Genomic DNA, 26,950 nt, shown 5'->3' on the forward strand with positions numbered 1-26,950 from the left:
CTCTGAAGATGAGTGCTGAATTCATTATAACTGATTAATTTCATAGTCCTGGTACAAACTGTAGTCATTATGGACTAAAGTTAGGTGTTTGCTTACACTGGAGACAGTTGTAGGATAATCACCTAATGATTGGTGGTTGTCTCATTTCAACCACCTTCCACGTGGTCAAGGAAAGAGTTGCGTAAACTACTTTGGGGTCGTATCCCTGACCCTCGCCCCAACATGTCAGGACAGGAGAACTGGAGCCCACCCTTGTATGAGCAGTGGGTCGCTGAGGTTGGTGGGGGAGGGGAGGGCAGTGCCAACCAATCAGAAGCATAGTCAGTGCCCGTGGAACAATGAGCTGCTGGTGAGGGTGTGGCCTGGAAAACGGCTTTTAGCCAAAACTGTCGTTTTATGGGTCAGTTATAGACAGACATGGCACTTCTGCCGTCTGCAGAATAATGTCACCCAGGCCCCTTTCCGGTTTTCTGCACTCCTGAAAGATCTAGGCCCTGGCTTCTCTTCAGTCCTGAAGGAAGAGGAGGTATGTGGAAGTAGGAGTCTGAGTAGAAAGAATGGTTGCCGAGCTAAAGACGAGGGCAACTGTCTGGGACGAAGACAGCTTGGAGCTTACAGGAAAAGTGGGAAAGCCTTGGGCTAGGAGTCCAAATTCAAGCTTGTATGTATCTTTCTGTCAGCCTGTTAAGTGAGGTTAGAAGCGTGGAGGCTCAATGTTACCTCATCGTATTTATCCTGGATGCTCTACCTTTCTAGCTTACCCTCTTTATTTGCCTCTTTTCTGCAATTTCTCACATGATAGCCTCCCTTTTAATCAGTCGTCAAATAACAAGTGCCTGCGACGTCAAGGAGGCACTAGGAAGCTGCAGTGGCAAAAACAAAGACATGTAGAACATGGTCTCTAAAGTTTACGAATCCAGGAAGACAAAATATCAACAGTTCAAAAGATAAAGATAAGGATATGTATCTGGAAAATAAGCCACATCAATTTATAGACACTAAGTGCCATAATAGCTCAGAAGGAAAAAGTATCATGGCTAGAGTGGTCAGGCAAGATTTTGTGACAGGCAACACTATCCCTTTAAGTTCAGAGTATCTTCTTCGGACTCTTATGAAACCTGACCTTCCATATTGATGAAAAGTTGAATTTAAGCTGAAATCTATTAGAAAATTCTAGAAGAGATGTTTAGAGAAACAATAATGGATAATGGATCTGTAGTTTCTCTTTAATTTTCACTTTTGGGTGCTGCTGAGGTTAAACAGAGCGAAACTACTCACTCCTTCCCTCATTCAGGAAACTCTCCGGTTTATCTTTGGGGCCTCAATCCTGCTTTCTCTTTCACTCAGATATCCTCGTTCCTAGGTACTTCCGTGCTTCCTCAGTGACCACTCTGTTCAGACTCTATCTTTGACTGTGATAGAATCGGCCAAACAATTGAGGATACTGTCAACATGCACCGCCAGTGCTCTAAAATGAGACACATCTTTTCTCTGGGTTATGAACATCCCCCAAAGTGTCATACAGCGTTCACAGATGGGATATAGCATGGTATGGTAGAAAGAACATGCACCGTCAAGTCCCACAGACCTGGGTTTTCCGGCTGTGTTACCTAGGGCAAGTTAGCATCTCTGAGCTTCGGTTTTTATATGTACAAAATAGGGATCAGGCCTCCCTCCCAGTGCTGTTTTGAGGATTAAATGAGGCGACCAATGTAAAATGCTTCACATAAAAAGGTGTTAATAATGTGGTATGTGCCTATAGAAAGGTAAACACTACTCAGTTTCTGATGTTGCAGAACTTAAAGCAGACGACTATGTCTTCTAAAATAGAAACTTTCTATTGTCTTCTTAATGGGCGTTGATTTTAGATGTCTCTACCTTTTAAACCCATGAACAGATAACTTCCCTCCTTTAGCTTCACTTCCAAATGTGTTATCTTAATCTCAAAATGCATCGACTTTCCTTGCTTAGTAATCATAAACTTAGAAAAATCTGTCCAAGTCCTCTAATTATCTTCCTTAAAACAACGGAATCTTAGCAATCATCTAATTCATCTTCCCACTAAATAAAAGAATCAGCTCTGGAGTTCAAGACCAGCCTGAGCAAGAGCGAGACCCCATCTCTACAAAAAAATAGAAAAATTAGCCAGGCATGGTGGCACACACTGTAGTCCCAGCTACTCGGGAGGCTGAGGCAGAAGGATCACTTGAGCCCAGGAGTTAGAGGTTGCTGTGAGCTATGATGATGCCACTGTACTCTATCCAGGGCAACAGAGCGAGACTCTTGTCTCTGGGAAAAAAAAAAAAAAAAAAATCAGCTCTAACCTCACAGGCAGATAGGTAGCTATCCAGTACTTCCTAAAACAGCCCAATTTGAATGTTTATTCTTACAGTGTTTATATTTCCGTCTGAGTGATTGCCAGTTGTTGATCCTAGTTGGTCCTCTGGAGCAACAAAGTATAAATCTAACCCATCTTCCATACAGTGCTGAAACTTTAGCAAACAGTCTATACCATTCATGTGAGGAGGGTGTAGTATTGCCAAGATTGAAGAGGCTGTTTGCTAGATAAAATGGGGTTGCTAGATAAAATGCAATATGTGGAATATATGTATACTAAAATATATTCATTCTTTATTTAAAATCCAAGTTTAACTGGGTGCCCTATATTTTTATTTGCTCAATCTGGCAATCTTACAAGGGGCAGGAGAGGGAAGAACAGACCTCCAACCTGGTGAGTTCTGCTCTGTCCTGTCTCAGTTCTGTGTCTGCTCAGCACGTCTATGGAAGCCTCTCCAGAGCATTCATGCCTACAAAAGCATACTGTTTGAAGTCATTTATTCTTTGATAACTAGCTCTCTCCGGTGAAGAAAAATACACCAACTCTCCTTTCCCTCTGCACACCTCCCATGAACTTTATTCTTGCTTAGCCAAACCAAATTCCTACATCAGAAAACAGGGGCATTCTTTTCTTGACTACAGGGGCCCACATTAGACTTTGCATGGGGACCTGTGTCTCCTACTTACCCCACATTTCAGTCCAAATATTTGAGCACAACTACCGTTTTTAACCCATTGTCATTATTTCCTGACTTAACATTTCCAATCTCTTCCATCATTCCTCATGTGCCAGAACTTCAAATAAAGTGGGCAGACTAAATCCAATCCTCTGGATCAGATATGAACCTTAGGTACCTTAAAACTGCATTGCATGTGGGTTTATTCAAGTGTTGTCAAAAAAAATGCATTGCATCAAAATGGCCTATTAGCATATGAAAAGGTGCTTTATCTCATTAGTACCACCAGGGAAACACAAAACTACAGATACCACCACTTACCTCCCAAGATGACTAAAACTTGAAAAGACTGACAATACTAACTGCTGAGTGGGAAAAACAGCAACTGAACTCTTACACCTTGCTTGTGAGAATGTAAATTGGTACTACCACTTCGGAAAGCTGTTTGGCAAGATCTACGAAAGTTTAATACATGTATATCCTATGACACATTAATTTCACTCCTAGGTATATACCCAAAGCGCATAGATATGTTCACAAAAACACATGCACAAGAATTTTCTTAGCAGTTATTAATCCTAATTGTCTAAAGAGAGAAACAACCATATCCATGGTCAGTAATAGAGGGGACAAATACTTACTGGTATAATCACGTGATGGAATACTATACAGCATTGAATGTGAACAATTATTGATATAGGCACAACATGGATGAATATCACAAACACAAAAGATACAGTATGATTCCATTTATATAAAGTTTAAAAACTGTTAAAGGTGATTTACAGTGTGAAAAATCAGGTTACCTTCGGGGAGAAAAGAAAAGAGGGGAGTGACTGGGAGATGGCTTGAGAAGGACTTCTGGACTGCTGGTAATGTTTCCTTGATATGAACGGGTATTACATGGGTTTGTTTACTTTATAGTAATTCAAGCTATACACTGATAATTTGTGCATTTTTCTGCATGTGTGTTATGTTTCAATAAAGTGTTTTAAAAGATAGCATTAATTTGTAGCAAATCTAGTTTTTTACATCATGTGCTTATGCATTTGATTTTGTTAAAAACTCTAAAAACAGCATTTTGCACTTATTTTTCTGAAATTTCATTGTTATTTCAGTTGATTAAGATATTTTAAGATCCTGATTCTATCATTCATTAGCTTTTCCTCCAATTATATTTTGTTAACTTTACTTATTTTCCTCCAATTTTATTAAAGTAAAATTGACAAATAAAAATTGTACATACTTATGGTGTATAATGTGATGTTTTGATATATGTATACATTGTGAAGTAATTAAATCAAACTAATTAACATATCCATCATCTCACATATTTATCCTTCTTTTGTGGTGAACATTTAAGATCTACTCTCTTAGCAATTGTCAAGTGTACAATACATTATTAACTATCATCATGCTGTACAGTAGATCTCCAGAACTTATTCATCCTGTATAACTGAAACTTTGTATCTTTTAACCAATATCTTCCCATTCCTCCCACCACACCCCAGCCCCTGCCAACCACCATTCTACTCTCTGCTTCTGTGAATTTGACTTTTTTAGAGTCTACATATAAGTGAGATCATGTAGTATTTGTCTTTCTGTGCCTGTCTTATTTCACTTAACATAATGTCCTCCAGGTACATCCATGTTGTCACAAATGACAAGATTTCCTTCTATTTTAAGGCTGAATAATATTCCATGGTATATAAATATATAGATCACATTTTTTTTTTTTTTACTATTCATCTGTTGATGGACACTTAGGTTAATTTCATATCTTGGCTATTGTGAATAGTGCTGCAATGAACATGGGAATGTAGATATCTCTTTAACACACTGATTTTATTTCCTTTTAAATATACCCGGCCGGGCGCGGTGGCTCACACCTGTAATCCTAGCACTCTGGGAGGCAGAGGCAGGAGGATCGCTCAAGGTCAGGAGTTCGAGACCAGCCTGAGCAAGAGCAAGACCCCATCTCTACTAAAAATAGGAAGAAATTATCTGGACAACTAAAAATATATATAGAAAAAATTAGCCGGACATGGTGACGCATGCCTGTAGTCCCAGCTACTAGGGAGGCCGAGACGGGAGGATCACTTGAGGTCAGGAGTTCGAGGCCAGCCTGAGCAAGAGTGAGACCCTGTCTCTACTAAAAATAGAAAGAAATGATTTGGACAGCTAAAAATATATATGTATAATAAAAAAAAATTAGCCAGGCATGGTGGCGCATGCCTGTAGTCCCAGCTACTCGGGAGGCTGAGGCAGGAGGATTGCTTGACCCCAGGAGTTTGAGGTTGCTGTGAGCTAGGCTGACGCTATCGCACCCTAGCCCAGGCAACAGAGTGAGACTCTGTCTCAAAAAAAAAAAAAAAAAAAAAAATGCCCACAACTGAGATTGTTGGATCATATGTAGTTATGTTTTTAATTTTTTAAGGCCCATCCTACTGTTTTCCCTAATGGCTGTCTTCCAAGTATATCTTTATTAAAGTTCTCTAGCATGCCTATGAAGACTTCCCTCTGAGTTGACATTGGAACACTAATAGATATAGATATCCTTTAGGTATGATTGTTAACCACCTAACTATATTTTCATCATTCCTATTACACACAAGGATATGAGAAATTTGGTGAAATGCCTCGTTAAAGTCAAGATATACTTTGTCTATAGGATTGTCTTGATTTAAAAGCTCAATAACCCTTTTTTAAGAAAGGAAAGAAGGTTAGCTGTGAATTCATTTGACTCCTTTTAATCACCTCTTGCCGATCTAAATAACCATTGAAGCTGCTCACAAATACTCCAACTCTCTCTCTCTCCTCATGCATACACGGTAGGATTGCACTTGCCTGCCTACTTGAAGTTAGGTAGGTCTATGTAACTTGCTTTGGTCAATGTCATGAGTAGAAATGAAATACGTCACTTTTGAGAAGAGAATGAGTATTCCCTACTGCATCGTCTTTCCCCCTGCCTTGGCAACCACAATGTCCCCATGTGGGTCCCAAAGCGAAGGCAACAACAGAGGAGAGCCCAAGGCAACCCACAACAGACATGTAGTATGAGCAATAGCCTTTATTATTTCAAACCATTGAGATTTGGGGGCCATTTGTCAATGAAGCATCAACTAGATTATTTTGACTCATACGTCATATATATCAGTCTGTGTTTTCTGGAATCCACATGTAGACTTACCTTTTTGAAATTCAGAAGAGAATGTGCCCCTCTGCAGTTTCTACACCATCTGTCGTTCTCCATTATTTTTTGATATTACTGACATTACATCTGTAGGTTCCTTAAGTATTTGAGGATGTAAATTGGGGATGGCTACTTGAATTTATTTAAAATGACCGGGTGAGTGCTTTATCACTACTTTCTTAAATTTCAATTCTTTCTTAGCAATATTTTTATACTTTTCAATTTTCTATGGTAGAGAAGACAGAAACAAAAGAAGAGTTGTGTGGTAGACCATATTTAAGCTTTGTCCTTATTTCTCTTTCTCTTTCTATTTCTGCTTTCTATAAAGCTTAAAATCCCTCTGGGTTTTTTTAACTTTGGCATTTTCCCTAAGTCTCAGCTCATTCTGGGTATTCAGTTTTCTCACACTCTTCTTAAAAGTTCATATAGCACTTATCAAATTCACCATCCAAAATTATTTATTTGCTTTACTTATTTTCTAGTACATGCTATGGTCTTTATTATGTTTTTAATGCTACCCTTTTTTTTAAATCTTATATGTTTCTTCTATCTTTTGTTCACTTCTTAATATTTGAATTTACCAGGGCTTTTCCTTTTAAAGGTTATCCAATATCTAATATTTGATACTCACTTTTAGAAGTTTCTATACATTTTAAAGTTTGTTAAATATACTACTGTTTTCCCTGACATTTTTTTAAATTCTTTCCTTAAGTCTAAGGAATATATGTGATTATCTCACTTTTTTCTTCTAATACATTTATGTATCCAAATATGACCAATGTTTGGTTGAAATTGCTAACAATAAACCAACAATAACAATTCCTTTTATGTATTTATTTATTTTTTTTGAGACAGGGTCTCATTCTGTTGCCCGGGCTAGAGTGCCGTGGCGCCAGCCTAGCTCACACACAGCAACCTCAAACTCCTGGGCTCAAGCAATCCTACTGCCTCAGCCTCCCAAGTAGCTGGGACTACAGATGCACACCACCACGCCTGGCTAATTTTTTCTATTTTTTTAATTGTCCAGCTCATTTTTTTCTATTTTTAGTAGAGACGGGGATCTCACTCTTGCTCAGGCTGATCTAGAACTCCTGACCTCAAGCAATACTCCCGCGTTGGCCTCCCAGAGTGCTAGGATTACAGGCGTGAGTCACCACACCCAGCCAACAGTTCCTTTAAAAAAAAAAAAAATCTCTTATTTTCTTTATCACCGATTCCAGAAACTTGGATGGCACTGAAAAAGTTGGGGATGCTATTACGATTCAGGCTGGTAGAGCATGATTTTTACAACATGTGGGCATGAGCATTTACTCTGCCCCAGCAGCTACAGGAAGGCCTTAAGAAATCCTAGTTTTCTGTGAACTAACTGGGAAGCAAATTGAAATTTCAACATTTCCTTCTACTTACAGTTGAAGGCTGTCCAGCTTTCCAGCTGTCACACACGCACACACCCTTTTGAACTCTTTCCCTCCCTGTACTTAATGTTATAACTTTATAGACTTAATCTCTTGTCTATATATAATACTCTACTCACCTTCATATAAATATTCGCACACATAAACTCACTACACATTTTTTTTTTTGAGAGGTGGTCTCACTCTGTTGCCCAGGCTAGAGTGCAGTGGTGTCGTCATAGCTCACTGCAACCTCCAACTCCTGGGCTCAAGCCATCCTCCTGCCTCAGCCTCCCAATACGTTGTTCTTTGTTTTTTAATTTTCAAAATGTAGCTGAGTGGATTAATAAAATGTGGTATATGTATACCATGGAATACTACTCAGCTATAAGAAACAATGGTGATCTAGCACCTCTTGTATTTTCCTGGATAGAGCTAGAACCCATTCTACTAAGTGAAGTATCCCAAGAATGGAAAAATAAGCACCACATGTACTCACCATCAAATTGGTTTCACTGATCATCACCTAAGAGCACATTTAGGAATAACATTGATCGGGTGTCCGGCAGGTGTGGGGGAGGGGAGGGGATGGGTGTATACATACATAATGAGTGCCATGCGCACCGTCTAGGGGATGGACACACTTGAAGCTCTGATTTTGGGGGGGAGGGTGGAAGGGCAATATACATAACCTAAACTTTTGTACCCCCATAATATGCTGAAATAAAAAATAAAATAAAATAACGAAAACAAATGTAGGGAGAAAAGATAAGAGACCAAATGGAAGGGGGAGGAGAAAAGGAAACATGAGGCTAGAAGAAAAAGGAGTCTGGCCTAAGCGTGTAGTGCTAGGGGACCCCAGCCCCAGGCCTTGCACTGTGAGGCTTACCCCTTCCAGAACATGGGTGGGCCCATTCAGCCACCCTCTTTCATTTCAGCCCCTTTGTGACGGTGCTTGTTTAGGTAACAGCTATTCAGGGATGGAGAGCTTTTCCTCTGTATAGGAAATTGACCCTTTTGGAGCATGACCCCACAACCCTGGCATCACCATTCAATCATTTAAATAAGCAGTCCGTACATTAGAACAAAGCAACGGGAGAAAAAGAAATAGGAAAGTGAATGAATGAACAAGTCAGATGTCATCTATTCCCAACTTTTCTTTCTAGAAGACCTATTTGGGGACTGCTTCCTGTCACCATAAAATACTGAACACTAGCCTTGAACATGGACGCTCAAAAAGAAGAATTACAGGACCGGGCCATCATCAAAATAGCAGCTCATTTACCAGACCTCATCGTCTATGGAAATATCCCTCCAGAGCTACCCTCTGTAGATTATTTTGATGGAGTCCTGATGTTTGTCGATATTTCAGGCAAGTGCAAAGGAATGTTTGTTTAATGGGCTGAGCAACAGGTTCACCTCGGAATGTACACGCAGAGCTCAGCCTGATTGCAGAGTGGGGGGAGGCTGTTTTCCAGCCCCTGGGCTGTTGCAACAGATGTTCTCCACTGAGAGCACAAGAGGGAGGGGATGACCTCTGGCCCTGGCTCGCTCTCATCTTTTCTTACCCTGCACTTCCACTCATGGGCGTATCTTTAGGACGCCCAAGTCCTAGGCCTGGAACTTCAGGTTCCGGTGTCCCTGCCCCAACTTCACTGACGCATCCTCCCAAGTCCCAAGCCCCTCACCCATCCCCATCAAAATTGACCTCAGAAAATGATCTCCCTAGATGATGTCTACATCCTAATGGTAAACTTGCCACCTCTTCAGAAGTATTTAAAATTTGTCTATGTTCATCACCATGGAATGAAAGTTCTATTCCTAGTTAAAGGAATTGCACTCATGGCTGGACCGTTGAGAATTTGGAAGAAAGGACATCTGGAGCCTTTCCCTGACCTCTAAAATAATGAACATAGAGGAGGCTACATGTCTAACACTTGATTAGCCACAGAGATCCTTAAGAAGAAACTTTGCCAGTTCCTAGAAGCCAAGGCCCACTGCTTTCCAGCACAGCCCTCTTCCGGCTCTGGTTGGTTCCCCCAAGCAGCCAAGAAAACCAGCTGCACATTTTTTACAGGTTTTACCGCGATGACTGAGAAGTTCAGCACAGCCATGTACATGGATCGCGGGGCTGAGCAATTGGTGGAGATCCTCAACTACTACCTAAGTGCAATTGTGGAGAGTAAGTCTTCCCAGAGGTTCCTGGCTCAAGAGTATTTCAATGCATTGCTTTTTCTGTAGTTGGCTATAACCTGATAGAGTAGAATTGCTTAGCACTCTTCATTTTCCCCAAGAAGCGTGTATGAAACCAGTCTTTTTTGAAATATGATATAGTACAACTGAAGAAATATAATGAGGCCTCACCAATAGAGACTATTTGAGAGAAAGGATGTTTTGGGTTAAAGGGCTGCATTACAAACTGATTTTAAAAGAACTGTAGTAGTAATACTTTTATTATATTCAATATATTCAAATGTTTTAAAAAGCTAGCATCAGTATAACCCAAACATAGTCAGAGATTCTATAAATAGAAAAGAGTGATCTATAACTAATTTATCAATTTGTCTCCTAACGATGGACACTGAAGCACTGACAGCTGTCTGAAGTTTAGTCCCCTTTTCAACCTCTGACTGCCACCTTGTGTGCATTGTTAATTTGAACTATTATTCAGGAAGGAAAGATTTTACTCTGTCAAGGTAAACTCCAGGCCTTCGTGTTTTAGTACGCTCTAAGTTCCCTCATAATATCTTAATGTGACCCACTAGATAAAATTTAATGCTCCGTAAAAGCAGAAACTGTGTCTAATTCCTTTTTGCATCCTGCTTAAAACAACAGGTGCTCAACAAATTTGTGATGACACACCACTAAGAGAAAAAACGTCCATTTATACCATAAAGTCTAAATAAACAAAATGCAAGTTGGTAACAAACAAAACTCAAGTTGACCATGGTGGTGATTTCCCCATTTCCTAACTCCCCTTTCTTGTGTAATCCTGTCACTCATCTACCCACCGGTGCCACATCCCAACCTGTAACATATATTGATCAATAAATCAATAAAAAGCATTCCATTATTGTGAGAGGAAGGCAGCTGTCCTCAGGTGTCCTCTGAAACCTCGCCATCCTCTTTCCTGTCTTTCCCCATTCACAGATATGGAGCAAAGACAGAATTGGGTTCAGCATACTCATTTCACAATTGAGGAAACAGACCCAAGTGGGTTAAGCGATTTGTCTGAGATAACATCTTTAGTATAAGCCTATTTTCTGAATTGCTGTTCTCTTGACCCATTTTCGATTCTACTAATGAAGAATGAATTCTTTTTACTGGCTTTAAGGAATCAGGGTTTGATTTAATTAATTTATTTATTTTTCCCCCCAGAAGTGTTGATTTATGGAGGAGACATCCTAAAATTTGCAGGTATGGAGGCAAACTAAGAAGGGAGGGGTGAGACAGGAGTGTTGAGATGCCGATGCTCAGAGGAGGCATCTCAGAGAAAGTAGTGTCCAGGAGGTGGGTTGAGGAATGCTTGTCGAGTAAGTTTCAGTACAGATCTCATACAAAACAGACTGATCCCAGCCAGGCATGGTGGCTCACACCTGTAATCCTAGCACTTTCAGAGGCTGAGGCAGGAGGATCACTTGAGGCCAGGAGTTCAAGACCAGCCTGAGCAACACAGTGAGACACCATCTCTACAAAAAAATAGAAAAAAAAAAAAAATCAGCCAGGCATGGTGGCTCACATCTGTAGTCCCAGCTACTCGGGAGACTGAGGCAGGAGGATCGCTTGAGCCCAGGAGTTTGAGGTTTGCAGTGAGCTATGATCACACCACTGCACTCTAGCCCAGGTGACAGAGTGAGATCCTATCTCAAAAAAAAAAAGACTGATCCCCAGGGAAGGTCAAAGGTCCCCAGTATGTCTCTCTCTTAAAGGTGACGCACTGCTAGCCCTGTGGAAGGTAGACCGAAAGCACCTGAGAAACATCATCACGGTGGTAATTAAATGTAGCCTGGAGATCCATGGACTATTTGAGACCCAGGAATCTGAAGAAGACCTAGATGTCCAAGTCAAAATAGGTAAGTGTGCGAGAAGGACAGATGCTACAGCAGTTCAGATATGGGTCTCGACTCCTGGGGCATCTCTCTCCCAAAGGGAAAACAGTAGAACTTGGTGGTTCAACCCCATCATGCCTGGAACTTTGGAATCAGGCTGACCAGCATGTGCATTTCGGCTCCCTCACTTACCAGTTAAGAGAATTGGGGCTAATCATAATATCTACCTAATAGGCTATTATACAAAGTCAGTTAGTATACTGGCACCTAGTAATCATTAAACAAAATAGTCTTTATTACTACTATTGCTGTTATTATGATTATATCTTGCTGCTTGTCAAGACTGTGCAGTATAATAAAATGGAGAGTAGCTAGCTGGTCATTACACAGATTCATAGATTCAGCAATGGCATGAGAAGGTTCATCCCCCATTTCACAAGAATGATATGCAAGAAAGGCTTAACAGGTCAGCCTGCAACACAGCTCCAGCTGTATACAGGGCTTCTTAAGGTCATACATATTAATATAACATAGTCACAGTCACGTGCATTTCCATATGGCAGTGCAGACGTCACGCACATTATGCCATTTTGCCTCACCACAGTCCTGAGCTACCGGCATCATTGTTTCCATTTCCTAGAGGAGGAATGTGACTCTGAGACGCACGAATGATGAGCAACAGCTAGAGTTATGGTTGGTGCTGTTGCTGTTAGCTTCTGCCCAGCTAAACTCTGTAAGACTTAGAACTCTCCAGTGTCAGAGCTGATGGGATCGTCGGGGTTATGCAATTAACTGTCTCTCAATCTTCTTTACTCTATTCCACATTTTGATGTTATTCAAAATTTCCAAGTAAGTTCATATTTTTTTGAAAAAAAATCAGAGTCCTTATAATACTGAATATTTTTTCCAACTTACCACTCAGGGAGTCTGATGCAGTCTCCTTCCTGAGAATGACAGATGCCAAGTCCCTCAGGTGCGTGCCAACTGGCCGTTAGAGAGCTGGGTTCCAGCACCCTTTCCTTCGGTGGGTCTAAGCATCAGTGTGTTTGAGACGGAAACCTAACCATACATAGTATCAGGGGAAATCAGCCTTGGCAGATCAGCACAGCAGAGAGCAAAAATAAAAAAATCCTTGATCATATTACAGCTGTTTAAAAGAAATGTGTATCACACGTAGTTCATTTATACATATATTTTGTATACCTGTCATAATATTGCTCAGGTGCCAAAACCTTCATCTCCCAACTTGAAAGAACCGTTGTTGGGATGGGACACATGACTGTCGAATGCCTATTTCTTTTCTCCCATCCTCTCTGGCTGTGGTCCAACATTCAACCCTAAGGTATTATTTTTAGTTAGAGCCTCAATCTTTGATAAAATGCAAATTCTCCCAAAATAGGAATTATTAAAGTTCTCCTCTGTTACCCTTAAGTATAAATAATTGAAGAAAAGGTAAAAATAATTTTGGGACTGATAGGATCATCTAGGGAGATAAATATCCCAGAAAGGCAAAAATTAGTGACTGAACTTTCTAACTTTAGGAGAAGGGGAGTTTCAGAAGGCCTGGGCCTGGAAGAGGCATTCTCTGATTCTTATGGAAAATTTGAGAAATGAGATTTTGCTCTGAAGTAGTATGGTCCCACCAAGATTCTGCTTTCTCCAAGAACCCATGCTGCTGGGAAATACCGCAGAATTCTTGTGCAAACCTGTTGCTTGCCTTCTTGCCAGGACTGGCTGCCGGCCACATCAGCATGTTGGTCTTTGGAGATGAAACACGCAGCTACTTTCTGGTGATGGGTCAGGCGGTGGAAGATGTGCGCCGTGCACAGAACATGGCACACATGAACGATGTCATCTTGTCACCCAACTGCTGGCAGCTCTGTGACCGGAGCATGATTGAAATCGAGAGGATTCCAGATCAGAGGGCAGTTAAGGTAGGTGTGATGCTGCCGTTTGCAGAAAGTTCTGCCAGTCTGTGCCAGAGGCTCCCTGCCATGGAGCTCCTGGGCTGGAGACTGGGGAGGGGTCAGTCTGGGTTAGTCCAGGACGACTCTTCTGGGAGGAGCCAAGGCTGGTGCTCTCAAGCAGGAAATGATCAGGCTTCCCTGAGGGTAACTTAGGATGTGGCATTTGGGTATTGAGGCTTTCCGGGAGGCTAGTGACCTTGCTTAAGGAAAAGGAAGGGTCTGGTGGCTCCCCCAGGAGCAGCGGGGAGTAGTTTAGAGGGCTGCCATTGGCCCTCACTTTCTCTACCCAACACCCTCCTAACTCAGGGCAAGGGATCACTGAGGGAAGAGTTGGAGGTGAGCAATTCAGCAAAGTCCAGTGAGGGAAGAGAGGCTTTCCCATGCCTCTACCTCACGGAAAACACTGTGCGTAAGTTGAAGGTTGACTACAAGCAGGACTGTCCCTGGTATATGGCCAATTAGAGAAACTGTGCTTGGAGGGTGTGAAAGGCGAGGAGAGCTGTGACGCTGGATAAGCCAAAGACATAGCCTACACGGCAGAAGGAAAGACAAGAACGAGGACCCGTGGGGGTGCTGGCGAAGAGAGGAGGCAGGCCCCCCATGCCTGAGTCTACAACCCTCGCCACCTAAACCAGGCATAGCCTAGCTGGCCCATGGCAGTACCCCACTCCCCATCTGAATTCATTTTAGACTGACAGAAAAGTTGTTAAAATAATACAGAGTTTCCATATATCTCTCCCCTAGCTTCCCTTCATGTTAACATCTTACATAACCAGTGTAATAGTCAAAACCAGGAAATTGACATTGGTACCATACTGTTCATTAATTAAAGCTCTTATTTGAATTTCACCAGTTTTTCCACTCATGTCCTTCGTGGAATGTTCCAGTTCTATACATGATATTACATTGCATTTTGTTGTTATTTTTATTTAGTCTCCTGCAGTCTGTAACAGTTCTTCCGTCTTTCCGTGTCTTTTATGACCTTGACACTTAAGAGAAATATCGATCAGTTATTTTGTCAAATGTCTCTCCACTTGGTTTTGCCTGATGCTTTCTCATTATTGGATGAAGTTTAGGCACTTTTGTTTTGGCAAGAATACCACAGAGATGAGGCTGTGCTTGGTGTGGTGGCTCACACCTGTAATCCCAACTACTCGGGAGGCTGAGGCAAGAGGATCGCTTGAGCCCAGGAGTTCGAAGCTGCAGTGAGCTATGATCATGCCACTGTACTCCAGCCTGAGTGAGAGTGAGACTTTGTCTCTAAAAAAAAAAAAAAAAAAAAAACCAAAAAGAAAGAAATGAGGTCGTTCGTGCCATTCTCAGTGTCTCATATCATGGGGTTCATGATCTTGATTCGTCTTATCTCTGGTGATGTCCTTTATACCTCTTTGGACATCAGCCCCCTTTGTCCTTTAACCTTTATAAAAAATAAATAGTGTACAGTTTAACCAGGTTTTATTTGAATTAAAATATTATGAAGGGAAAAAAAACAGAAAAAAGTTCTGAGGGTAGAAAAGTATAAAGGTTAGTCCCCTTAGAATGGCCCTCTGTGTATATATAGTAAATATTGAAATATGGACACATACTGTAATTGGAAAGACTTTTAAAATTTTCAATTTTCCCAGTTGAAGATCTTTAGTGTTTAAGTATGCTAACCACCGTTTACCATTTTCTAGACATTCAAAAGCAAACGGCCTGACTTTCCGCTGAGAAATTACACTCAAAGGACTAGACAAACCCTCAGGAAAACCAAAAACTTCTCGTTTTATTTTATTTAGGTTACCTTCTTAAAAACACCTCCCACTTTTAACTTCGAAGAATTTTTCACCAGGTGTATGGGTTTCATGAGCTGTTATCCTTCTGATGACAACAAAAGTAAGTACCTTTCATGGACAAGAGCCTTTGCCTCCCCCCCGCCCAGCAGTCAGTAGGATCGTAAACCAATGCCAACAACTCCGTTAAGAGGGGCTGGACCCCTCAGCACAGCTCCCGGTCCTTACCAGCACTCGAAGGGGACCTGCTTCCCATTCCCCAGAACAGCGACTCTAAGTATGACCCTGCTCATGCCCCCCCATCGGTCCCTAGGCACTGACCGCTTTCCCTTGCCTGCCAAACATGTGTAAGTAAGTCTCCCTCATGATGAAAGAAAAATAATAAAGCTTCTTGGAATCTACTTCTCCCTCCTAACCACCACCAACAAACTTCTTGGAAGAGGCATCTCTGTGAATGTACTTGTACCTGTTCTTCTACCCGCTCGTTCATTTACTCACCCAGTAAGCACCGACTGCAAGCGCCTCCGACTCTGTGCGCACCTGCTCCTTGGTCTTGCCCCGCTGACGTCCAGCTTCTGCCCTGTCCCCTTCCATCTGCTGATACTGTTTATGTCAAGGCCACCAGTGACCATCAACCTGCCCCGCCAGGTGACCTCTTCTCAGGCCTCGTCCTGGGTGTGGACCTTAGATTACTCTCTTTTCAGACATGCCACCTCCTCCTTTTTCTTTGGGTTCAAGAGTATTCTTTTCTGGTTTCGCTTTCACCCCTCAAACCACCTATTTTCAGTGTCCTTTGCTCAGTTTCCTTCCCATTCCTTAAATGTTGGTGACTTTGGGAATCTGTCCTTGACCTTCTAGTCTTCTCTACTAAGCCCCTCATTCGTGTTTAACTTTCGTATGACTAGGGGGAGGCAAGTGGGAAGCCTGGGGCACAAAGTTTAAGGAGGAACTCACCCTTAAGGTCCCACAAATTTCATGCCTCACCCACGTCCTGGCCCCAACTGCCTGAATTCAGCCCAGTCCTTGGTCCTGAATTCTAGGACAGACTTTTGTCCTGAATTCATAAAAAAAAAAAAAATTGCCTATAGGTCATCTCCAAGGATGTCAAATGAGTACTCAACATTAACATATCTACATTTTAAGCCGTTTATCCTGCTCTAAAAACTGCTTCTTCATCCAAACTAGAAATCTCAGAAACATCTCTGACTCATTTTTCCCCTTCACTTACATACAGGTCTGGAATGTTTTGACGGTTACAAATAGTAGATTGTACTTTCAGGAAGCTGTATGGGTAACGGCACGGGGTGGGGAGTGGGGTGCTGCAGGGACATTGGTCAGGAGAGGCCAAGCGCCCCAGAAGCACCAGGTGAGACAAAGGAGAAAGCCCAGTGACCTTTCTTGAGCTTTAGCCCATCCCACCTCCAAGAGCTTAACGGTGCCTCTGTAAAGGGTTTCTTTAAGCCTTACTTTGGGCGCTGCAATACCGCAATGCAATCTGGATGCAAACTACCCGGAGTTAGTGCAGGACGCCCGAGGCTGAGTCCTCTACAAACTCCCTCACTTCAGATACCAGCTGCAAGCTCTGGAATCCCCAGGCCACCTGAACTTCTGACCAACGGCCTACCAATTTGGGGATTTCCTCAGTGCCCTGAAGCTCAATAATTTACTGAAATGACTCATGGAAGTCAGCAAAGCGCTACACTAAGGGCTGTGGTTTTATTAGAAAGGATACAAATCAGGACCAGCCAAATAAAGAGACACACAGAGTGGGGTCCGTGAGGGTCCCAAACACAAAAAGTCTCGGCATCCTCAGGGAGCATCCCCCTCCTAGCGCATCGATGTATTGTCACCAATCAGGGAAGCTCGCCGGAGCTTCGGGGGTCCAGAGTTTTTATTGGGGTTTCATCACATCGACACGATTAGTTGAATCATTGGCCACATGATTGAACTCAGTCTCCAGCCCTCTCCCCTCCCGGCTCAAAGTCCCAACCCGCTAGTCACATGGTTGTCATTCTGGCCAGCCACTGTCCTGACTCAGCTCATTAGCTGTAAACTCGGGGGGCTCTGGAGGGCCCCCCATGAATAACGAAGACTCTCCTATTCCTCAGGAAATTCCAAGGACTTAAAAGTTTAACTCCCCGGAACCTGGAACCAAGACCAGCTGACTTCTTTGTTATAGAGCAGGCACATAGCTCTCCACGATCACTGTGCCCTCGTGGTCCAGGCCTTTGCAAACACTCCCTTCTCCCTGAGCTCCTTTCCTCCATCTGTTCAATGTCATTTCCTCCTAACCTTCCGTGCTCACATCGGACTCCAGCCAGGCTAGTCTTCACAGCCCTTCACTAGACTGTGCTCGTTCTTGGCTTTCATCTACGCGGCTTGCTCTGCTAGGCACGCCCCCCTCAATCCTTCCAGTAAAATGCTGTAAGTCAGTCAGGATCCAGTTAAATTCTTACTTCTCCTGTAAGAATTTACTTCAGGCTTTGCTGATTAAACCAGCTCACATTGATCACTGCTTCCTCTGAGTCTTGCTAAGTTGCTATCCTCTACTAGCTTGTTTGGTCTAGCGACTTTCATTTTTCTATTTAGCTTTTCCTTACACGTTATATTTGAATGTCCAGTGAGACAGTCAGTGCCTCAAGGGAAAAGGCCAAGTTCCTCACTTACTCTTTTTCCCCCCATACCATGCCAGCATGGTGTTTGAAATAGAGTAAGAGATCAGTAAGCATTTTCAAAATTAAATTTGTTTCTTAATTTCTGTCTCTCTTAGATTCTGTTTTTATTTTTCATCTCCTTTTGTTCACATTATCATTCTATTCCCTGCTGAACAGCTCTCATTTCTCTCTCCCCTTTTTAAAAAAATTTCTTCAAGCTCCTTCCTACCATATCTTCTCAGGCCATTCTAGAGCACGGAACTATCAACCATTATATTGATAGTAAAGGGGACCGCAGAGATAATGAAGCCCACCTGGTTTTTGCCCTCGGTGAGGAAACAGGAGACAGCAGGGCCCTGAAGTGACTTGTCCAGGGTCACACAGTGAGTTGGTATCAAGCCTGAGATCAGAAGCCAGGCTCCTGAACCTAACTCCTGCTGCTCTTTCAACTCTATCCTCCCCTCTGTCACCATTCTCCTCTATCGTCACCCCTTCATTTGTCCATTCCCATCCCCTGTGCCAATAGTTTTAGATCAAACCCAGAGGTGAAAATCTCCCCAAGTCCCAAAGCATGATGTCCCAAATAGAACAGAGTTTTGAGCCACATGCAATTGAATTTTGGGAAACCTACAACCTCTTCGGATTTCCCTTGAGCTCTTTTTGGCCAGTAGGTGTCCCAGAGCCTCCTGACTGAACTTCAAGGACAGGACCACAGCCCAAGGGACCGGGAGGCACCTCTCTCTAGCACTGCAGAGCCCAGCCTCCCTCTCTGAGCCTGTCCCCTCCTTCTGCCCTGCTAGACCTCCTGAGGCGTGCGTGCATGCTGGCGTCTGATCCTGTTCTGGAATTGTCCCTACAAAAGTATGTGATGGAAAGCATTTTGAAGCAGGTATTTTTATAATTGAGTTTTTTGCATTTTGGGGTGTCAGGGATCTTGGACAGCTGCAGAGATTTTAAAAACTCAGCAGCTAGTAAAATGTTCCCTTTAAATAAATAAAAAGATATTCTCTATGTGTAGGTGACTGCAAAATTTATTGTTCAAATTAGGATACTCTTAAGAGTTAAAAGGGGCATTATTCATAATGTCACTGTGACAACAGGCATAAACTAGGACTGTGTTGCCTTAAATAACTGGGCAAACAGGAGCTGTTGCAAACATATAAGAACATATGGTCACCCTTTCTATATGCCACATAGCAGAAAGATATCAACTGGATGAACATTGGTACACCCTTTTTCTAAGTCACTTGCCTTAGATCTTAAGTTTCGAGATTTAACAATACAGGTAATTAGAATGCTCTGAACTACCTCTACCCCCCACCCAAAGATTTCTTTTTTTATTCTCTTACATCTGGGTTCTCTCAAATGTATTAATTCCTTTGAATTGTAACCGTCTCTTAGCACTCACCATATGCCAGTCTCTCTGCTATTTCATGTATTTATTCTTCACAGTCCCTGGTAGATATTTTTATCCCCATTTTATATATGAGAAAACTGAGACCCAGAAGGTTAGGAGGAACTTTCCTGAGGTTGTAAAGTAAAATGTATATAGCTAAGATTTGAATCTTGGTCTGTCTGAATCCTACAATTTTTGTGTAGGCCATCCACTCTCCTAACATTTGCCTGTTTTAATGCTTCAACCCGTCCAAGTACAGTTGTGTCCTGGAGGAAATCTTTGTAAGCCTGACCACTGGACAACTTTCTTCAGAGTGCGGGTGGAAGAGGTATCAGGATGTACCCTCCCACCTTCGACCCCGTATAAAAACATTACCTCTAGTGCCTGCAGCTGTTCGACTCTTCAAGGTTTTTGAAGCTCAAGAAAGTCACTCCCCACTCCCCCCCCTACCCCCAATAAATATAACACATTACACTTCTCCAGCTGCAACCAGCTGAGAGCAAGATCTACATTAATGGGCTATAAATGGACTCTGTGAGTTGCGGGGAAAGTTGCGGGTAGCAATAACAAACACCCAGGAAACAGGTATAGCTAAGGGGGCTGAAAGGAGGCAACAGACTTGTCACTGTTTTACCAAGGCCTGCCCCTGCACCTAAAGGATAGAGGTACTTAAAGATACTGTGGTCCTCTTTTCCAAGCCCAAACTCAGAAGACGTGGTCTGACAGAATAATTTAATTTTTAAATTATGTCTCAATAAATGTATTTGAAAAATCAAAGAAAATTATTACATGGGTTGGTTAGAAATTAGGCCGGGCGCGGTGGCTCACGCCTGTAATCCTAGCACTCTGGGAGGCCGAGGCGGGTGGATCGCTCGAGGTCAGGAGTTCGAGACCAGCCTGAGCAAGAGCGAGACCCCGTCTCTACTAAAAATAGAAAGAAATTATATGGACAACTAAAATATATATAATACAAAAAATTAGCCGAGCATGGTGGCGCATGCCTGTAGTCCCAGCTACTCGGGAGGCTGAGGCAGTAGGATCGCTTAAGCCCAGGAGTTTGAGGTTGCTGTGAGCTAGACTGACGCCACGGCACTCACTCTAGCCTGGGCAACAAAGCGAGACTCTGTCTCAAAAAAAAAAAAAAAAAAAGAAATTATTAAATCACCTTTTATGAAAAGAATAAAATTGCATGAATCCAGGACCATCCTAGGCAATTAGGAAGCATGGGTGCTTATTCCCTATACCAATTCCCTCTTTCATCTAGAAGGTGTGTTTCACATTGTCAATAGAGACTCTGGCACTTCTGTGCTGTTTAGGGTAGAAAGTGCAATGATTTTCCCCTTCTGGTTTGCTATGCACTTAATTTAACAAAATTCAGCAATGCTGGTTGGCAGGGATAATTTGGGAACACTCTCCTCTCCTTCCCCCATGCCTACGGTAGGTGGGATTGGAGGGAAGAGGGGAGCTACGTGAAATACACCACCCCGGAGAGGCAGACATGCGTGGTAGCTGCAATGCTGGACTAGGAGTCTGGAGATTGGGGTTCTAGTTTGCTGGTCTCCTCACGTGACCTTGGGAAGGTTGTTTTGCATCTCCATGCTTCAGTTATCTAATCAGTAAAATGGGGATGATAATGCTGATTTTTATTTCATTTGAAGATAGAGTAGGATGGAATGTGAAAATATTCCAGAAGGCAACCGGTGATGAAAATATAGGGTTAAATTACATAGCATGCTATTCTTATCCCTAAACTGCAAAAATAGGAGAGCCAAAAGGAACAGTGGGTCTTTCTGTTACTGCAATGGCTCATATTGGCATGAGGGAGCTAGCAGCTGGGGTAATGGCGTGGTTGCTGGCCAAAAATCAGCAAGTGTGTTAGTCCCCATTGGAAGAGATTTTGATAGTGCCTTCCATTTTCATCTGCTCAGTTCTGGTGGGCTGGCTCTGCCATGTGGTTCCTCACACATTCCGATAACTTCCGTTTCCCCAGAGAGTCTCAAAAGGCTACTTTCTCCCCACCGATGATTCTGGGTGTGGAGGTGGTATCGGGAGGAAGGGTCCATTGCTAGGGACACATGCTTTGAAAACCTGCTCTCCGCCTTGCAGATTGATGACAGACAGCTTCTGGGTTATTTGTCTGAACTTCGCCCAGTGACGATTGTATTTGTGAACCTGATATTCAAAGAACAAAACAAAGCAGAAGCCATAGGCTCGGCCATCCAGGATGCCTGCATGCACATCACTTCCATCCTGAAGGTCTTCCGAGGCCAAATCAACAAAGTCTTCATGTTTGACAAGGTAAACGTGAACTAGAGGGTGGGAACCTACCAGGAGTTGGAGGTTAGCATTCATGGCCAAGCACATTGGTGAGACTGAGGGAATAGATACTAGAAATTTAACCTAAATATCAGTCTTTATTTATAATTATAATAGCTCACCTGGTGTGTATGGTACTCTGTGTGTGCCAGATACTGTCCTCAACACTTTATACACAGGGACTCATTTCATCCTCATGGCTACTCCAAGCTACTCCATGTTATTATTCTCATTTTATAGATAAGGATGCTGAGACAGAGTGACATTAAGTTTTGCTCATGATCATCCAGCTAGTAAGTGTGGGCTGGGATCCAAACCTGCCTTCCCAGCTGGAGCTCACCATGCTGGCCTGCCTTTCACGGCACACAGTCTCCAGCCCGGCAGATGATGTGTTTCCCAGGGAGTTTGGGTCAGGAGTCTAGTAACCTTCACACCCAGAAGTTTGTCTCCAGTAATCCCCACCTGCCATGTCCACCCCTCCAGTTCCCCTTTCAGCTTCATTTTTGGCAGGGAGGGGGCTCACCCCCAGCTCCCATGGGTTTTCATTCTGTTCTTAATCAATTCATCGAAAAATGATGTGGTAAACAAACGACCACGGGAGTGTTCGTGAGAATTGATTCTCCACCGCAGGTGTTTTTGTATCTTAAGAGCAGAGCACTTAACTACTGATCCACACCCACTCACTCACTCATTCATTCAATAAGCATTTATTGAGCATTTTGTAGAAGGCCCAAAGCTAGGGCCAGGCAGCCACACAGGCAGGCAGGAAGCCACAAATTCCACATGTGAAAAACTACCTGTGCTATGAGAATTCTGAGGGAGGGATTACTTCAAGCCTGGTGCCCTCCAGTACCTTCTTCCAATATTCATTCACGAGGATAAGAAAAGACCACAGAATCTAAGGAAACGGTCTCTAGCGTTTTGCAGACCTGGTGCCCACCATTCCTAGCTGTGTGAGCTCAGCAAGTCATTGAACTTCTCGGAGTCTTGAATTATTCCTGTTTGAATGGGAATAGTATTTGCCTCAAATGATTTTTGGAAAGTTTTAAATGATGCAATATGCGTGCAGCACTCACAGCCAACGCTCAGTAAATGAGAGCTGCTATTCTCGTTGGCAGAGTGAGCCAAAGGCTCACTTTGCCAAGCCACTACGTAAATTTCCAGGCAAAGCAGACCCCTTGGTGCCCCCAAAGGGGTTGCCCTCTAGTCTTTACCCATATCTAGAATTGTGGCTTTTCTTCTCCTGTCAAGACATAGCCTAGCCTCTTTCAGGATCTGACACTTGATCAAATTTTTTTGAAGCAGGTTGAAGAAATTGAGGTATTTTAGTGTTCTTTTGCATTTCATCAGGACGTAACGTGTCAAAAACTCAAATTTTTAACCCATCACCCTTTATTCACTATGCCCTTTTCTTACAGACAACAGCATCTGACCAAGGTAATTTCTTTAAGTGACTGATAGCAAGAATGAGGTCCCTCGACCGAATCCAGACTTCACAGAAGTAAAAGGATTTGTTCTGTGAAGTTTGGATTCAGTCGAAAGGCTGCACTCAAGGATCCAGAAGGCCACAGGTTCCCCACCCCTGGTTGGAACAACTTAGCTTTATACCAAGAAAACCTACTCTCAGCTTGTCTTTATCCCTAAGAATAATAACAGTAACTGAAAATACTTTATAGTTTACAAAGCTTCTTTAATATATATAACATTAATTCTTTTAGTGGCCAAAGCCACCTCTGTAGCAGGTCTATATTATATCCATTTTTAGGTTGATAAACTGAAGTTCATAGAGTATAACTGACTTATCCAAGTTTCCACAGTTGGGAAGCGGCCTGAGAACACAGATTGTCTGATTCCAGAGCTGGTGCCTTTTCCACTGCTCTGTGCTGCTGCTTCGTGGACTTAAATTTAGCACCTTGCAACCCAAGACCTGGGCCCCAGGAGAGAGTAGGCGGGCGGGCGCCCACAAATAGCTCAGCACAGCTCAATCTCTGCAGCAAAGGCAAGTGCTTCTCAAGAGCTCGGGCCCTACTGCTGATGACGCACTAGAAGTTATACGAAGTTTACCAAAAATAAAATAGGTGTGAGAAAAATCATGGTGAAATCTAATTCTGAAAGCGAAAATTGCTGCCCAGCCGGCCTGTCTTTCGGGGCTCAGGGCTGGCCGGGTTTAAAGCTCGCGCCCCCCCCCATGCTGTGCCCGCTGACTGCCCCCTCTGACTGTCCCCTCTGACTGTCCCCCTCTGACTGTCCCCCTCTGACTGTCCCCCTCTGACTGTCCCCCTCGCAGGGCTGCTCCTTCCTCTGTGTCTTTGGTTTCCCCGGCGAGAAGGCACCAGACGAGGTCACTCACGCTCTGGAAAGTGCCGTGGATATATTTGACTTCTGCTCTCAGGTCCACAAAATCCAGTGAGTGTTGACCCTTGTCCCCACCTGGTGGCCCCCGAGGCTTTTGAAGGAGACGGGAGGGGCGGGGGGCTCAGGGAACAGAAAAGGAGGAGAACTAAGAACTTGGTTCTGTGTCTCAGACTGTCCCTCTCCCCCACGTCCAGGCCAGGGACAACTGCCGTGAATGAATTTCAATGGAGAGAGAAAGCTTTAGAGGAAATCTCTTCCAGCCCCCCTCCGCACCCCAGTCTTGCTCGCCCCACCCTGCGCGCTCTCCGTGCGCTCACTGCCTTTCTCTCTTTCCCCACGGCCCTCCTTCCCAGGACCGTGTCCATCGGCGTCGCCAGCGGGATTGTCTTCTGTGGGATCGTCGGGCACAGCGTGAGACACGAGTACACAGGTGTGCGGAGCCAGCTGGCCTCTGCTTGCGTTTCAGCAGACGCGGTGCCTCCCCCCTGGGCCTTGTGGGAGGAAGCCCCCAAACGAGTGAGACGTGGGCCCCGCCCCCGGAAAGTGGACGGTCTTCCAGAAGGAACGAAGCCCTGCAGCTTCACCCGCTGACAGTTCGGTGCTTTGCAAACGGGCCTCTGCGGGGCTGTGCGTGAGCGCAGGGAATGCACGGTCATGGGCCGGGACCCAGGCTACAGGCTCACGGAGTGAGGGCCTTTTATAATGACTTCTCGCTAACGTTAAACAGTTCCTCCTCTTAATTCCTGGAACAGGGTAGGACCACTTCTGAAAAATTATGAATATTGGCATTACTGAAAAATAGTGATGCTCTCAAAAGAGAGTAGTGATAAGTAGATGTTGTCTCCAGGTTTCACGACTCTTGCTATTATTTCTCTCTTCATTCCTTTTAAGACGTTCAGCAATAATACATCTAAAATCCTGAATACATCTAAAATTCTGAAATAGGTTATGTCTGAAATGATACAATGTCTGAGATTTTCTTCAAAATAACAGAGGGTGGGGAGGAGATGGGGCAGGATCGGCCGTGGGTAACAGCTGTTGGGATGGGTGATGCATGTAGATTCATGATACTGTGCTTTATTGTATGATCAAATGTCTCCATAATAAGCAGTTAAAAAAGAACATCTTGATTAGAAGTATTCAAGTTTATGGGTTTTTTTTTGTTTTTTGTTTTTTTTTTGTTGAGACAGAGTCTCACTTTGTTGCCCAGGCTAGAGTGAGTGCCGTGGCGTCAGCTTAGCTCACAGCAACCTCAGACTCCTCGGCTTAAGCGATCCTACTACCTCAGCCTCCCGAGTAGCTGGGACTACAGGCATGCGCCACCATGCCCGGCTAATTTTTTCTATATAGATTTTTAGTTGTCCATATAATTTCTTTCTATTTTTAGTAGAGACAGGGGGTCTCGCTCTTGCTCAGGCTGGTCTCGAACTCCTGACCTTGAGCGATCCACCCGCCTCGGCCTCCCAGAGTGCTAGGATTACAGGCGTGAGCCACCGCGCCCGGCCATCAAGTTTATGTTAAAATGAAACATTCAATACCTAATTTGTACTAATATTGAGGTTTTACAAGCAGCCAGGCACTGCTGACAGTGATAAATTTACATTAACGCATTCATCTTCATAAACTACCCTTTGAGATAGGTTCAGTTATCACCGCATTTTATAAATTAGGAAACCGAGGCAGGAAGCGTTAAAGCAATTTGCCCAGCAATTTGCACACAGTAGTTAGAGGTAGAGCTGTGAATTCAAACCTGGACAGTCTGGCTTCAGAGTCCGATATTCAAATATCCCCTCAATCGATCCTCCACGCACACGCTTTCCAGCCCTGTTTACTAACTCTCAATAAATTACCAAATGAAGGTTCATTCACAGGAGCACAAAGACACAATTTTTTGCCTCATGTAGGGCCAAGCTTGTGCTTGTCCACCTTATAGCAGACGACCTGCTCTACTTTTTCTGAGCGCCCTCAGGCCTGTGGCCATGCCACCTACGGTACCTTCTCCATATGCAAGGCCCCCTCTGGCCCTGAGCAGATTGTCCTCTTGGTCTCCCAAGTGAGGTAGAAACTTTGCTAATGGCTGAGTTAACTCCCTGCTTATTTTTTTAAGAGCCATTGGCTGAATATGGGTAGTTAAAGGCTAGACTTGTGTGTCATTGATGAGAGGCATAGGGGATAAAGAGTAAGATGCTATTTGGGGACAGTAGGCCTCAGATGACACTCAGTCAATAGCTGTTTTTCCTTTGATCTTTGACTTTCTCCTTTCTGTTGTAGTCATTGGTCAAAAAGTCAACATAGCGGCCAGGATGATGACGTGCTACCCGGGGATCGTGACCTGTGACTCTATCACCTACAATAGCAGCAACCTACCAGCCTACTTTTTTAAAGAGCTTCCAAAGAAAGTTATGAAAGGTGTTGGAGATTCTGGACCATTCTATCAGTGTTTGGGCCTTAAAGAAAAAGTGTGAGTGTGGCACATTGATTTTGCAGTGGGTTTTATAAAGAAGAGGGGAGTCATGCTAGCAAAGCAATCAGTTGCCCATTTGAGATTTGAAGCCAATTCATGAACTTGAAATCTATTCTTTCTCCAGACCGAGGCCCAGACTCCAAAATCCATGTTCCCTCCATCCTTCTGATATCACGGCATGGTGGAAGACCCCATTGTCCCCTCAGGGCTGAGAATCTGCAGTTAGTTCAAGGTGTCTTTATTATTCACACTTGTGTTCTTGAGGCTTAGCACTGCGCTTGCCATACCTAGGCCGTCCATGAAGTGTTGTTTGAATAAATGTACGACTGAGTAATAATTTCTAGTGAGTGTTTATTAGATGTTAGGCACTTTACCT

The 26,950-nt window shown here is 43.4% G+C and overlaps 1 protein-coding gene across 1 annotated transcript in view; it reads left to right on the forward strand.

Moving 5' to 3' along the window:
* Nucleotides 1–456: 456 nt before the first annotated feature.
* Nucleotides 457–26,950, forward strand: part of ADCY10 (adenylate cyclase 10) — a 72,349-nt gene continuing 45,855 nt past the window's right edge. The window contains exons 1-12 of the mRNA XM_069480897.1: nucleotides 457–526; nucleotides 8,768–8,973; nucleotides 9,679–9,783; nucleotides 10,980–11,018; nucleotides 11,531–11,674; nucleotides 13,379–13,584; nucleotides 15,396–15,492; nucleotides 18,844–18,932; nucleotides 21,546–21,737; nucleotides 24,043–24,161; nucleotides 24,464–24,540; nucleotides 26,382–26,571. Coding sequence (XP_069336998.1) covers nucleotides 8,826–8,973; nucleotides 9,679–9,783; nucleotides 10,980–11,018; nucleotides 11,531–11,674; nucleotides 13,379–13,584; nucleotides 15,396–15,492; nucleotides 18,844–18,932; nucleotides 21,546–21,737; nucleotides 24,043–24,161; nucleotides 24,464–24,540; nucleotides 26,382–26,571 — 1,406 coding nt within the window. The 5' untranslated portion in view covers nucleotides 457–526; nucleotides 8,768–8,825. The remainder of the gene's footprint in view (nucleotides 527–8,767; nucleotides 8,974–9,678; nucleotides 9,784–10,979; nucleotides 11,019–11,530; nucleotides 11,675–13,378; nucleotides 13,585–15,395; nucleotides 15,493–18,843; nucleotides 18,933–21,545; nucleotides 21,738–24,042; nucleotides 24,162–24,463; nucleotides 24,541–26,381; nucleotides 26,572–26,950) is intronic.

This window comes from Eulemur rufifrons, chromosome 8 (assembly GCF_041146395.1).
Source record: "Eulemur rufifrons isolate Redbay chromosome 8, OSU_ERuf_1, whole genome shotgun sequence".
In the NCBI taxonomy this organism is placed as follows: Eukaryota; Metazoa; Chordata; class Mammalia; order Primates; family Lemuridae; genus Eulemur; species Eulemur rufifrons.